Source organism: Lissotriton helveticus, chromosome 5_1 (genome assembly GCF_964261635.1).
Source record: "Lissotriton helveticus chromosome 5_1, aLisHel1.1, whole genome shotgun sequence".
Lineage (NCBI taxonomy): Eukaryota > Metazoa > Chordata > Amphibia > Caudata > Salamandridae > Lissotriton > Lissotriton helveticus.
The window spans coordinates 1,294,646,506-1,294,661,473 of NC_136065.1; the positions used below are offsets into that span (position 1 = coordinate 1,294,646,506).

Below are 14,968 nucleotides of genomic sequence, written 5' to 3' on the forward strand. Positions count from 1 at the left end.
TACATTGTTGACCTTGATATAGTAACACAATAAAATATAGGTCCCCGTTGCCGGAAACCAAACCACCTTCACAAGTTGGCGTAATGTGTATTGTACTCCCCTGTTCAAATTGCCAAGAGTCATTTAAACAATATGCGAAGGCCAAATCATTGCTGTCATCAATGTGACCATCTTGGGGCAACTCCCACTTCCTAGCAATGGAGTATGATTAACACATCGCTGCTGCATAATAAAGATATACATCTTAATGAGATCTTTCAAAAGTTATCTTTCATGACAGTGATTGAATTCAATTTAAATTAGAAAAATAAATGTGTTTTTACCAACTGTCTGTGTGACAATTTTCAGATGCATTACACAATAAGGCAGAGTAACATGATTGAACAGCTTGGACACAAGGTAATAAACATTCTGTTGTCAATGCATGAAAACTCACTTATGTAAAATAAACAGTGCCATCAAGTTTTAATGCAGTGTAACTCGCCCTACCTTAGGGGTCCCACGAACTGCACAAAACAGCTTTGTGCTGTAGCCTGTTGTAGTTGTCCTGTTGCTCAAGACCTGAGTGAACTTAGGTGCTTCGGAGAAATCACGCTCTGGGAACTCTGCCGGCTTGAACACAACTCCTGTGAATAGACACAAGAGCATGAGCATCAGCAGCTCCCGCAAGGCCGGTCAGTATACCACGCTGTGTGCCTCCTTTCAGTTTTTTTGTGAAACTGTGTGTGTGCAACAGTGATCATATATGTTATTATGAGATGGAGCTAGTAATGTATTTCCATATTTGTCTTTAGGCCAGTGAGAGGCAGCTCAACACAGAGACATTGGGGATTGCACTCAAGCTTCATGGATGTCAATTCGCAAAAATACCAGGGGTAGTGGAAGTGACATCATCTCAACTGTCAACCACTGATGACATCACAGCAAGTGACATCAAAAGAAGTGACTTCAAATTACCTTTTGACACTGATATTAGAGAAACTGTTGTCACGTGACCTTTCGCATACTGGCATTGTGGTAGTGACCCCATTGATTTCAAAATACCAACAGTAAATCAAAGAGCAAACAATAAATGAAAGATTTATAAAGTAATGCACTGGTTTCTAAAACAGTTACAAATCTGTTTTTGTATCACTCTTAAATCTCAATTTGTGTTGTGCAGCAATTATCAATCACATGGGCAGCAGAACAGAGGCAATCGGCCAAATTGCTGAACATAAATCAATGGGATGCAGCTATATCCTGCCAGGTAATCCCTAGGATTTATTTCATTCTCTCGTCTCCTGGAGGTGGAGGGAGAGGTCCTAAAAAAGGCACATGCAAAGCTCAGTAACAGAAGAGAAAGTGAAAGGACTTCAGCTGCTGTTGGCGCCCCCGAAATGTAATGGGGCTTTTGTAATAATCCTGCAGGGAAGCAACGTTTCAATTCATTTGAGTGTGCATTGCACGCGCTTCAGATGTTTTCTATATTTAAAATAAAAACATTCTGAAGCGGGAAAGAAACTCAAATGAATTAAGATGTCCCTTTTCCGCTCAAAAAACAGAAAGTAAACAGGGCTCATGCAAGTCCCGTTCCGTTCTTCTTCTGTTCCAACCACTGCCATTGTGATTTGTGAAGCCATTGGTTAAAGGGGGTGCCAGGGATCGCAAGAAGCATGCCAGTGGTCGCAGATGTGACCCCTGGTGATCCATAAATGACGTCCATTGGTAGCTTCTATTTCAAGTTCCTCGATGGGCCATTAACATCCCAAAGTCTAGCCAAACTAACACTCAGAGGACCTAGCATAATCTTTTCTTCTCACACTTGCTACATTTTAAGAAACAATAGGGCTTATTTACAACGCCTTGTGCTGCTGGTGTGTCCCTTTTAATATGGGTGGAAAGGGGCGCACCGGCAGCGTAAGGGGCTTGTAAATAAGCCGCTCTTGTCTTCCCTTCGTAAGGGAGGTTTTAGAGATGTTACAAAGAATATGTATCCATTATTTCATAAGCATTGCTATTTTGGACAAAGAATAAGAGCACTACTTCAACATATGTGTGAGAAAAAAAGTAAAAGAAAACGTCATCATTCAAGTTACATACTTTCAAAATACAGCAAACACTTACAGTTCCTACAATTGTAATGGCTTGGTTTTGAGGCAGTGAAACATAGATATCCTGGACGGCATGGTCGAATACTGAAAGGGTTGCCAACTCCATTTTTCAAGTACTTGTATGCCGGGTAAACTAAACTGTACAGTTCTTAAATTGTTATATTCGTATTTCATTTGTAGTAGATTTCTATGGGTTTCTTAAAGGCAAATTAGGAAACTGCGTGATAAACATAAGGAAATATAGTGTTTAGTATTACTATTGGACAGGTGCATAAGATTCTTGTAAAGGTCCATATATGACTTTAGAATGACCATCTAGAGGCAGTGATATGATCATGCGAAGTGACAGAAGCCACTAGGAAAGTCCCAGTCAGCCCATCGGTCAGGGTGTTGTCCTATCAAACAGTAGTATAAAAATATCTCATTAGCTTTCCAAAAGATTGTTGATTGATCTTAAAGATTTCTTATAGGATTATGTTGTAATCGAAGTATATCTTGCTCACATATATTATATTTTATTTTCTTGAAAAGGGTTGGTTAGAACCGTAAATTGAGCAAGTAGTTGTGAATTAGACAAATTCATCATGAACAGTTGTCTTCAGTTTATCTAAACCTGTTTCCAAGCAGACGTGCTAAAAATAATAACAAAAAAATGATACATAAAACAGGATATCCCAAGGCTACAACAACATACACCACTTAGTTATTATTAATGTATTCCCCAATTATGCTGAAAAAACAGCTCTATACTATCTGCTTTATTGAGCGACTGCAACTTGAGCTGGTCTGGTCCGTGCTCACCAAAGCACGTGCAAAATATAATATCTAGTGGTCAAGTGATAAACTCCCTTGAAATCAAGCAATGCTACCCATAGTATGTATTGGAATACTTCCAATCCAGTACTTTATCCCTTTGTCTGGCGCCCAGCCCCAAAACACAACTATTCAATCTACATTTAAAATATAGGCAGAGCAATAGTCATTCATGAGTACCTATCCATTTTCAAGAAGTTCATTAGCGGAGTTGCCAGTGAAGACCGCTCTGTAGTTATCCATTAGTATGAAGCAATAATGGTTGGTGTGTCCTAATGGTTGTCAGTGGAGTAAAAGTGACCATGGAAAACTGATATTGTGTATCTCATAGTTATTTTGTTGTGTATGCCAACATCGGTACATCTAGATAGGCATCAGCTACAAAATGCCTTATTATCCACATACAAGGGCCCAAATCTAATAACAATTTGTGCCAGTTTGTGTCACAAAAGTGATGCAAACCCAGATGGATTTACTTTCCAACGCAAATCATGATTAGCTTTGTAAAGTTTCATAAAGTAGCTCTTGGTGTAAGATGCAATACTCTGAGTTAAGGGGCATACCATGGGTAATATATGGGCATTGACATGCAACCACCATTGGTTTTTGACACAAATCCCTATCTAGTAGCATTTATAGACAGAGATTTGCATAACAAAATTACCCCCCCTTGAGGCAGGAGTAACGGTTGAGCAAGATTTAAAACTCCCCACTTTTTTCCAGCTTTGCACATATGCTGCACTGTACAGCACATAAAGAGGAAACATTATTAAAGCATAGTTTTGTACTGGAAGGGTTTCCTTCCAGGACAAAACCTTTCCTTGACAGAAAGCACCCACCCCTGCATTATGGTTCAATGGTCGGTGTGTTAGCTCATGGTAGCCTAAAATGTGCCATTACTGGAGAACAGAAGAACAATTCCATATCCTGGTAGATATGGTGCTGTTTTGCTCATACCCTTTCACGCAACCTGGCGAGCAACTTTGGTTACTGCCCTGTGCTGTGTCAAAACTCAGTAAATCTGCCTTATAGCATGCATAAAGTGAGGTAGCTGTTAACATAAAGCATAGTATGTTTAGACAAAAGCAACATAACATTGATGCAAATCAACACGACCCGCACACATCAGAACTCTCCTAATAGCACACAAAAGGCAACATGGGCCCTCATTTGGTGTTTGTCCTGCTGACCAATGCAGTCAAAGAACAATTGACAAGTGCCTTTCTGCAATTCTTTCAAGACTAAACCTAGTTGGGTGCGCTTTGCTTACTTTTGTTGAGGTTCAATCAATCAATCCGGATTAGCAAAGCACACTAATCACCCTGTGAAGGAATCTAGGCACTGAGATCTGAGCTGCTCTGGAGGCATCATTTAAAAAGCCAGGTCTTGAGTCCCCTTCTGAACTCCTGAAGAGAGGGTGAAGCCCAGAGATCTAGGGGAAGGTTGTTCCAGGATTTTGCAGTGAGGTAGGAGAAGGAGCTTCCCCACTGCTGCTTTGGGGGGATACTGGGGGTGTGAGCAAGGTAGAGAGAGATGGATCATTGGAATCTGGAGGGTTGGTGGAAGCTGAGGCAGTGGTTGATGTATGCTGGTCCTTGGTTGTGCAGGGCCTTGTAGCCTGAAGTTAGAATCTGGAATTGGCACCTTTTGTGGACATAGAGCCAGTTGAGTTTCTTCAGGTGAGGGATGATATGGGTGCATCTGGGGAGGTCGAGGATGAACCTGGACACTGAGTTCTGAATGGTCTGCAATCTCTTGAGGATGGTGAGGCTATTCCTGCATAGAGTGTGTCTCCGCAGTCCAAGTGGCTGGTGATGAGGGCTTGATTTATGGTGCATTTGGTGGAGATAAGGAGCCATATTAAGATCTTTCAGAGCATGCTCAGGGTAAGAAAGCAAGTGGAGGAGACTGCTTTGATCTGGCTCTTCATGGTGAGTGTGTTGTCCAAGATGATGACAAGTTCGCCGGTGTGGTGCGTGGGGGTTGGAGAGGGTCCTAGTTTGGAGGGCGACCAGGAGTTGATCCATGGTGAGTATGTGCTCTCGAATGTCAGTACCTCAGGGGCAGCTTTACAAGCCCCTTGCGCCACTTTTGCTTCATTTTTTACATGGGAAAAGTGACGTACGGGTGGCGCAAGGGGCTTGTAAATATGCCCCTCTGTGTTCTGCGATTTAGGAAGGAAGTATTTCATTTAAGGGCATTCTTTTGGATTCTGATCCGGTGAAGCCTCTTGATCAGCTTGTGGTGGAACACAGGGTTGACAGCCGCTGTGAGGCCGAGGAGGGTTCTGATGTCATCTGTGGCTGTGATCAGGACGGTTTTGGTGCTGTTTTTCTTGCGGAATCCAGATTAGGATGCATCCAAAAGATCATTGTTGTTGAGGTATTTTGTGATTTGGTGGTTAATGGCCTTTTCAAGGTCTTTGATGGAGGAAGAGAGCAGGGAGACGGGCCGGGCATTTTTTAGCTTGATGGGGTCAGGTGAAGGTTTCTTGTGGAGGGATTTGACTTTGGCTTTTTTCCACTCATCCGGGAAGGTGGCAGAGGGGATGAATATTAGGATGATGGCTGTGATCATGTTCCTTATGGTGTTGTTGCATAGGTTAAACATGTGGTGTGGAGAGGGGTCTGTGATAAGTCCTGAGTTGACGGAGTGCATGATGTTGGTGATGCTCTGTGTGGTGAGCAGGTCCCATGCAGTGATCTGGTGGTCAGGGGGGCGCCTGTGGGGTCGAAGCGGCTGAGTATATCAGTGGTGGTGGGTTGGGGTTTGAAGTTTTTGTAGATGGTGGATATCTTGTCGGGGAAGAAGTCCGCCAGAGAGTTGCAGAGTATTTGGCAGTTGATAAAGATGTTTTCTGTCACTGAAGTGTTGGATAACACCTTGACGATGCTGAAGAGTTCTTTTCTGTGGACCGAGCTGTCTTTCATCCAGGCGGCTAATGTGTTCTTTCTTGGTTTTTTTAGGAGTCAGTGACACTAGTTGAGTGAAGTTTTGTAGATGTTCCAGTCGGTGGGCTCCTTGGTGGTGCACCATTTCTTTCCCAGTTGTTTGCACTTATGTTTTGAGGTTCTTGTTTGGAGGGTCTGTTGGGTTTGGTGGGTTTGATGGGGGCGACTCTGTCGGTGCAGTCGGAAATCCAGGTGGTGACATTTTTGACAGCCCATTCAAGGTTGGTAGAGGTGTTGGGTGGGCGATGTTGAGGGCATTGGTCAACTGGCTTTCAGATAGTCTGTTCCAGCTGTGGTTAGAGTCGCTGGATGGCCTGTTGGAGGTGCTGGGGACTGCTGTGAGGGTGAAGTGGATGATTGTGTGGTCCCTCCAGGTGAGCTCGGTGGTGTGACTGTACTTGACTCTGTTGCAGGCTGTGAAGATGGGGTCGAGCGTGTGTCCTGCGATGTGTCTGGGGTCTGTGACTAGCTGACTGACGCCAATGTTTCTCATGCTTTTGAGAAGGTTGGTTGTGATGACATTGTTGGGGCCATTGAGGTGAAAATTGAGGTTTCCAAAGAAGATGTAGTGTTTGGTGTTGATGGCTTGGAGGGCGATGAATTTGAGGATTGAATTGCAGCAGCCAGGTGTGGTCCTGGAGGTCTGTAGGTGAGGGTGCCCCTGATAGTGATGTTGCTGTCTATTCTGGGTTGGAAGTTGAGGTGTTTCCTGACCGGAGTGTTGTCGTCCGTGGTGGTGGTGCAGTGGATGGATTCTTTGTGGATGATGGCAAACCAGCCTCCATGTTTGTTGATTCGGTCCCGGTGTGCTATCTTGTAGCCGTTGGGAGTGGCTGTGGTGATGTCGGCTGTGGATGCAGGGTTGAGCCAGGTCTCACTGTCAGTCAGATTAGCTTTATTCGATTTTAGTTTAAAAATCATAAAAGCAGCAACAATACATAAATAAATACCTTAACAATTCATTACAAGGTTAATATCAATTATTAAAACAGGATTAAATAGGTGTGACGGGTCAACTAATCAATGTAAAACATTTCATTTCTTTATCAAGTAGGACATCTCTTGAAACAAAAAGGGTCATGCATACAGTGCCAAAAATAGCTTAAGGTTCAGGGGAAAAACATCAAGCAAACCTATGTCAGCAGTTTGCTTGCTAGGTACATACTACCGTGTCAATTGGACTAAAACTCGTGTGTTGCCTCTTTATAAATGGTTCTCCCAAAATTCAATTTTTAAACAGAGGTTCGAATCTATTAGAGGCTAGGGGGTTAGTGGCACAAGGTGCACAGGATCCCTTTCTCCAGGAGTTGTATCTCTTTGTCATTACTCTTGGTAACGGAGTGTCTAGGAAGCTCGGGTAGAAATCATGCAAGTCCCAAACGCCGATGGAGCCATCTCCTTCTTTGGGCTGGCAAAAACGTAAGTAGGGGACGATGTTCCTATTCTTAAATTTAATTAACACCAAGTCCCCCAATATGTCTTTCGGCAGCGTACCTAGCCACCCCACCCTCCTGACGCTCAGGATTCCACCATCTAAATCAGGTGGCAAAGGTCTATTGTTCTGTAACCAAAAAATAACCTTATTTAGCAGGTCCTGATGAGTTTCGTGTTTCCCCTGGCTGAGTGCAGGGACCCCAGAGAGGACAGTCACATATGGGGCGGCTTCGGGAGGTAAATTAATACGTGGCGTTCTTTCTCTGGCCACTTTGTGAGTTATTAGCGCAGGTTTTAATGTTACTTTTGAGGTAGGTGTATTAAGAGGCGGTAATTGAGTTTGGGTATTCTTACATGTAATGGGCTTAGACTTTTCAGGGTTGATGGGAGGATTAGGGCAAATAGGTGTTGCTATTTTATTGGTTGGTGGAGAATCCCTTTTAAGTATTTTTTCAATGCTGGTCAGCCTGTCCCCCAGGTCATGAATTTTTATAACCAGAGGTGATATGGCAGATATTAACAGTTGCTCGAACTGAGCCAGTAAAGTCAGTTGAAGGGGCGATACAGGATCATCTATTCTATCCACAGTCTTATCCACCATTGATGTAATTGGGTTAGAGGGGGAAGATGTAAGGCAGCTGCACAATTTTTCAATTTTAGATTGGTTCTCGTTGACATTTTACCCATCATGCTTCCTTTTAGTAATGGAACCCCAGGGCAGTGCATTTGCTTGAGTTTGATCTTTATTTGAGGGTAGAGGTACGTCCCGCGGAGTACCATTTAAATTGTCAAAATCACTGCCCATAGTGGGGGGGCTGATGAATCCGGGAGATATTTAGTGCCACACAGGGCATTGAGCTCCTCCCAGCTGGATATGACTATTAAGCAAAATCCAATAAAGCAACAAAAGCAGTACAGTAGAAGTCAAATAGTAAGAAGAGTCTCTATACCTTCTCCTTGGAAAAAGTCAGGTGGGGTGGCCCATCCCGTCCTCTTATGACCTCTGAGGGCCGTAGAGGGCCCGCCCTTTGCCCGGGCTTAGTCCCGGGCACTCCCGCGCGCGACTCGCGTGGCGAGAGGCGTTCCTCGCTTATCAGGCGCCTCCGGGCGCGAAGGTGGCGTCAGGGACGCGACTCGGCCGCCGGGGCACCTGGGGGTTGTGGTTCAGTCTCCCCGGTGGCAGTAGGCGTTGTGCGATTCAGCCGTTCCCCTCACGGCGCTCCCCTGGACAGAACTGCATGGGCCGTTGCCCTCACGGCGGGTAAGTGAGCTAATCAGATGTCCCCCTGAGCACTCGGCGCTCCTCGCTTATCAGGCGCCTCCGGGCGCGAAGGTGGCATCAGGGACGCGACTCGGCCGCCGGGGCACCTGGGGGTTGTGGTTCAGTCTCCCCGGTGGCAGTAGGCGTTGTGCGATTCAGCCGTTCCCCTCACGGCGCTCCCCTGGACAGAACTGCATCGGCCGTTGCCCTCACGGTGGGTAAGTGAGCTAATCAGAGGTCTCACTGAGGAAGACGACATAGGGGGTGATGGTGTCCCTGATCATGGTGGCATAGTTGCAGAGTTATAAGACATTGAGCAGAAGGCCATGAAGTTGATTAGGCGCAGTCGTGGTTGACGAGGGGATGGCAGTTGCACATGTGGGTGCTACAGCATTGTAGGAATAGTGGCAATAGTGGCAAAAGAAGGGTCCTCCTGTAGAGCAAGGAGTGGTGCAGCAGCAGTTTTTGTTGCAGAGGATAACATCCAAGACTATTAGCTCAGCGCTGGAGTAGGAGCTGGTGACAGGAGAACCAGAGATCCTGGCGCTGGACATGGTCAAGGCACGGACGAGCCCAGACAGGCTTGCTTTGGTGCAACAGCGGCATTCCCGCTGTGTGGCCACAGTGCGGCCTCCATTAAGTAGGTCCTGGGTGGACGGAGGAACTCTGGGAGGCGGTAAGCAGTGGAAGAGAATGGCAGGTAAAGGGTGGCAAAAAACTGGCATAAAGAGGCACACACTGGTAAAATAGGAGAACAGAAGCAGAGCAGAAGCAAGCAAAAGAAGAAAGGCAAGTGAAGGTAAAAGCAGTGAGCTGGCAGATGCGGAGCCGAGTGATAAGCAGGGTGGAGCTGTCACAGGGACCTGCTCAATGGGTTTGCGCTGGGAGGCGATAAGCGAGCGTGGGGCGAGAATGGCAAGAAAAGTGCAGCAATGGGGGGGAAAAAAGAGGTAACTATAGGCACAAACTGGTGTAATAAAACGAAATAGAAGAAAAGCAAGCAAACGTAAAAGAGGCAAGTGAAGGCAAGAGGAGCAAGCTGGCAGATGCGGATGGAGTTATACGCAGGGGGGGAGCTGGCAGGGGGCCTGTTTTAATGGTAAATGTGAAAGTGACATTTTAAACTATGTTTTGATACCAACACTACCGTATACAAAAACGTGTATATGCAAAGTCATAATTTGTGATCTGCAAAAATAAGCTACAAGGTACCTAAATACGTTTAACAATTGGTAGTGAATCCATGCACTTCATGGGTAAATCTTGCGATCAACAATACTATCTATCCATGCTGAAATGAAGTGCGGCGTGTGGTTCTGTGTGTTTCCAACGTCGGTCTCTGTGATAATCAGGCAACTGGTAAACAATAAAACCGCCCTTTAGAGCTACAATTGGACACATTGCTGGTTTTAGAAAAGCCCAAAGAATTAAAATTCACATAAAAACCAAAATGAAGTGCTGGGGACGCATTTCGTTCATGTCATCAGCTTTGCATAAAACACAGAGGCTTAAGCAAAATCTGTAAGCTAAATCTTTTAAAAGGAAATGTAAGTGCAAAGAACCTAATAGCCCGCTGAGTGGGACATAAGTAGACTGGGCTCGCTGTTGTGATAGTAAATGGCCGCGCTGCAGGGGTAGCTGGGCTGATATCTAATGCCCCTGATTAATGGGAGTCAATGCCGCGTGGCAGCGCATCACCATGCACGCACACACAGGAAATCGATGCATGGAATGTAGCAATCCATTCTAATCTATACAAGTGCTGCTGTGGACCCGTTCTGGGATTCCTTCCAAAAAGCAACAAATGACCTCAAGAATCCGTTTCTAAAGGCGTACATTATCCTCACAGAATAGCTAAAGAGAGCCAACATGGCGGAGCGTGGTGAACGCAGGCAAAGACTACTAAAGGGGGCAGCAGTGTAATCCAGGGCTTCCTGCCACGTGCTGCCCCTCCCACCTGAGCATCACTCGCCGTCCTGCCCCACTCCCCATCTCTGGTCCCTCTCTTCCTGCCCTCTATGCCCATGTCTCTTCCTGTCCTCCACTTCTGCTCCTCATCCTCACCCTTTCTCGTCTTCACCCTCGTACTTCCCACTCTGCCAACAAACCCAGCCCCAGCCTTCTTCCTTGTCTACGCCGCTTCATGGACGAGCGCGCATTGCTCTTATATCTAGTATGGTGCATCAAAAAACTCTGAGAAATTTAAAAACACTCTACAGGAGCTAATAACCTTGTGGCCAAACAAAAATGTGTCCTTGAGATTCCCCATAGTTGGACAACGCCCCTAAAGTGAGGGTGGGTTAAACACCCCCTCCTTCATTGAGTAGGAATAACTTTGGCTTTGATTTTTTGTGAGATGTCTACTCATTCAGATCACATCTCAAACTATCCTCTTGTCACATGGTGGCATGGCCCTCCTCCTCTTGACATCTAAGGGATGTTTTCTGATGGTTCTTCCAAACTGAGTTCTCAGTTGCCCTGTAGCTTTAGCACTGTTCACCATTCCATGCGCCACTGCCCGCGGATTCTGCTGTTGGGTGGAGATATTGACACACAGCAGAAAAGCTAAGGGCAGTTCTGCACACCACACCAATCATTCAAATGAGCGACCTTCTTCTTAAAAAGAAATTCTTCAAAGTCTTCAGGTTATAGAGAAGATAACAGCCATGGCCCGTGCAGGTAAGAGCAATGGGGCCGGTTGGGGGGATTTAGACGGACAATGATGAGGGAAAATTAAATAAATAATGAATTTTCCCTCGTCATCGTCCATCCAAATCCCCCCTCCTGGCCACTCCGCCGCACAAATTTTACCTGCACGGAATGCGGCTGGAAGATAAATAAAGCAGTACATGATAAAGCTGTTCATACATTGTGGAGATTGTCCATCATTATCCCAGAATGAAAAATGTCTCCTCCAAATTTAAAGGGCATTTTTGCTGAAAATCAAAGGTCATGTGTGTTTCCTAAAATTAAATGTCAATTCATTGATATGATGATAAGTGGTAGGCCTGGCATCTTTGGCATATTTTTCCACTGTCTCTTTGCTTCAGACTTCCATTTTTTTTAATGTGTGCTGCATTTAGTTTTTGCTGGTTTTAGAACTCTGAGCACTTCACCACTGCTGATCAGGGCTAAAGTGCTAGTGCTCACTGTGTAAATTGTCATTATGATGAGTTATCCATGATTGGATTATTTGATTTACTGGTAAGTCCCTTGTAAAGTGCAATATGTGTGCCCAGGGCGTGTAAATCAAATGCTACCAGTGGGCATGCAGCACTGGTTGTGCCACCCACATGAGTAGCCCTGTAAACTTGTCTCATGCCTCCCATTGCAGTGTCTGTGAGTGCGGTTTTAAACCGCCATGTTAATCTGGCAAGTGCACCCATTTGCATGGCCCAAACCTTCCCTTTTACAACATGTAAGGTACCCCTAAGGTAGGCCCAAGGTAGCCCCATGGGCAGGGAGCAGTGTATGTGAAAGGTAGGACATATACTGGTGTGTTTTATGAGCCCTGATAGTGAACCACTGCTAATTTCATTTTTCACTATTGCAAGGACTAGCGTTCCCATATGTTATCATCGGAACTGCCTTGTAACATCTTACAAGTGTAACCTTCAATTGGGAAGAGCTAGAGTTTGTGTTCCCTGAGCTCAGAATTTAATAACACATATTTTAGTAAAGATGGATTTTAAATTGTGCATTTCAATATGCCACTTTTAGAAAGTGGGCATTCTCTTCCTTTACCATCCCATGCCTCTGCCTGCCTGCCTGTGGAGTCAATGTCTGGTTCAGACAGCTGGGTTGTTTGTGCATTCATTCTAGACAGTCATACAAAGGGAGTTAGTTGAGGTGTGCCCTGCATATCCTGATTGCACATCACCAGGCTGATGGGCCTTCCTGAACTAGAGTGGTGGAGGAGCTGTCACCTGCACCTCAATAGGGCTGTGCCTGGACTCTCACAATGCTGTCCTTCTCCGGCCAGGGCGACTGACGCTGGAATCTGGGGACCACGGTTCGATCCCCGGCTCCGGCGGCAGGTTAGCCCAGCACCATGTGACTCTGGGCAATAGCTCGCTTAATCTTCCCGACGGCCCCCAGCGCCTAGAGACCCTTACGGGTGATTGTGCGCTTTACAAACGTGGACTTTACTTTACTTAAGTGTGTATGAATCCAATAACAGGCAGGACAAGAACTTGTGCTCTACAAAGAGAATCCTTTGAAGAATGCCTTCTTGAAAGGCAATATGAGGTATACATACTGGACCTAAACTCCAGACTTTTAGAACATTAGATCTAAAGGAACCTCTGACAAGGAGAAGAGCTGAAGAGCTGTGAGAAAGAATGCTGCCCCTTTGCTTTGTGTTACTTTACTGGGGTGGCCTGTAGTTGCTGCTTTGGAGAGTTAAAAAACTGGACTTTGCTGTGTATCCTGCATGTGAATTTTCGCCAAGGCTTTTTATGTGCTTGCCTCCTGTTAAGAAGTTTCAAGGCCATCAAAGACTTAATTTGCAGCTTCTCTGAACTCCACTGATGTGAGTTCTGGCCTATCAAGTGGTGCCAATTCCAGTTCAGGCTCCTTGGAGGTGTTTCCTACTACAAAAAGCTGCAAAATCCTGCAAAATCGATGCTTGGTCCTTCTAGCGCCTGTTTTTCCAATGCAGCAATACCGTGCAGGACAAATTTCCAGGCACTGCTGCCATGCGGCCGAAGAAATCGATGCATCGCCTGCCTGGGGCCGAAGAAACCGCCACAGCTCAAATTCAGTGCATCGTGTCTCTGAAGTCCGAGACCAGCACACTGACTCTGATGCAGGCCCTGCTGTGCAGCTCAGAAGATCAGCGCATCGTGCACCGCGGCTGAGGAAATTGATGCAGCGCTTGTTTGCAGTATCAACCTCAAGCACTTCCGGTTTTTCACACATCGCAAATGTGCGCCAAGTCAACATCGACGCTGGGCTTCAGTAAGGAACCTAGGCTGAGTGTCCAGAGAACGCATCACTTCCCCACGCAATAAGATACAGACGCATCACCTCCTCACTGTAAGGAACCAATGCATCATCTCTCTTGCTTAGCAGTAAGGAACTGACACATGACCTCCCATGGAAGCAAGGAACCCATGCATCACCTTCCCTGCGTGCATGAAAATGGCACATCGTTTTGCTTTCCATTGCTTCACCTCTGCACCAGTTGTCAGAGTGTAATTTTGACGCATCAAAGGTACTTGACAAACAAAGGGGCCCATTAGAATGTCAGACAGATCACCACCGCCCGCATGGCGGTGGCGATCCACCTGACATTCTTTCCCGCCCGCATGCCATTCCCCCGCCATATTACTATGGCGGTGGGACCCCGACGGACGGAAAGACCGTCTGCCGGTTTTCCGCTCGGTCGATGAGTCGACCAGGCGGAAAAGGTTTTAATATGGTGGCGGTGGCTGTTAAGACACCTACATCCATAATATAATGCATGTGTGTTTTGCCTTTCAGTGGCGGAAAGGCATGCGGTCTTTATCATTGGGGGCCTGTGGTGGACCCCCAGGAAGTTGTGGGGTGGGTGGTGCACATGGGGTGTGCCTATGGTACCCCCCTGCAGTTTTATGCACAACATGGCTGGCACCGTAAGGTGCCTGCCACGTTGTGAATGAAAATGCACTATATGCCCTTTTCGCATTGTGGCGGGCGGTGCAATGTCAAGAATGCAGGATGTGCCCGCCAGTGTGGCGGGTACATCCTAATGACCCCCATGGGACCGCCACACTTATGGCGGGCGGTCTCTTTCTACGTCAGGATGGCAGGCGGACTAAGTACGCCTGCCATCCTAATGATGCCTAAAGTGTGGCGAATGGAAGATGGTCGATGATCAGGGGACAGGTAGGAGATGAGCCAGCAGAGAACAGCTCTTGACTTCTCCAGAGAGAATAGAGAGTAAACACAGATGAGCCAGGTGTTGAAGGGAGCACAGGAGGGTTTCAAGAGGCAGGAATGCAGGTGTGCAGGAGATATCATGCTCAAGTATGGTAAGGTACTACTTTGTAGTAAAATAAGACATAGGTGCTAATATAAACTGAACACAGCATCTTTCCAGCCTCTACTATCAGACCAATGGAACTCGGGGAAAGGTATTTGCGTTTTTTATAAGATAATGTAATACACCCACAGTGGAGCTAAAAACAATCCAAACTCTTTAACCTGAGCTATCTTTAGCCTTACAACTGCCCTCTTGACTTATGTACCATCTGACAGACCTCTTTATATTTAGGGTCACAGGTTCAGATTCTATTTACCTTTTTGGACAGAGACGCAAAAAGGTGAAGGGATATTTATAATTGAATGACCATACATTATTGACAAAGTGCCTCTGTAAACACCAGGGACCCTTTGCCTGTGAAGGGTTAGACAGGGGAGATGAACACGGAGTC

General features: G+C 45.9%; 1 protein-coding gene across 1 annotated transcript in view; it reads right to left on the reverse strand.

The window, feature by feature from the left end:
* MYBPH (myosin binding protein H) overlaps window positions 1-14,968 on the reverse strand; it is a 141,058-nt gene that overhangs the window by 18,058 nt on the left and 108,032 nt on the right. Inside the window, exon 8 of the mRNA XM_078644123.1 lies at window positions 490-626. Within this exon, the coding sequence (XP_078500249.1) occupies window positions 490-626 (137 nt within the window). The remainder of the gene's footprint in view (window positions 1-489; window positions 627-14,968) is intronic.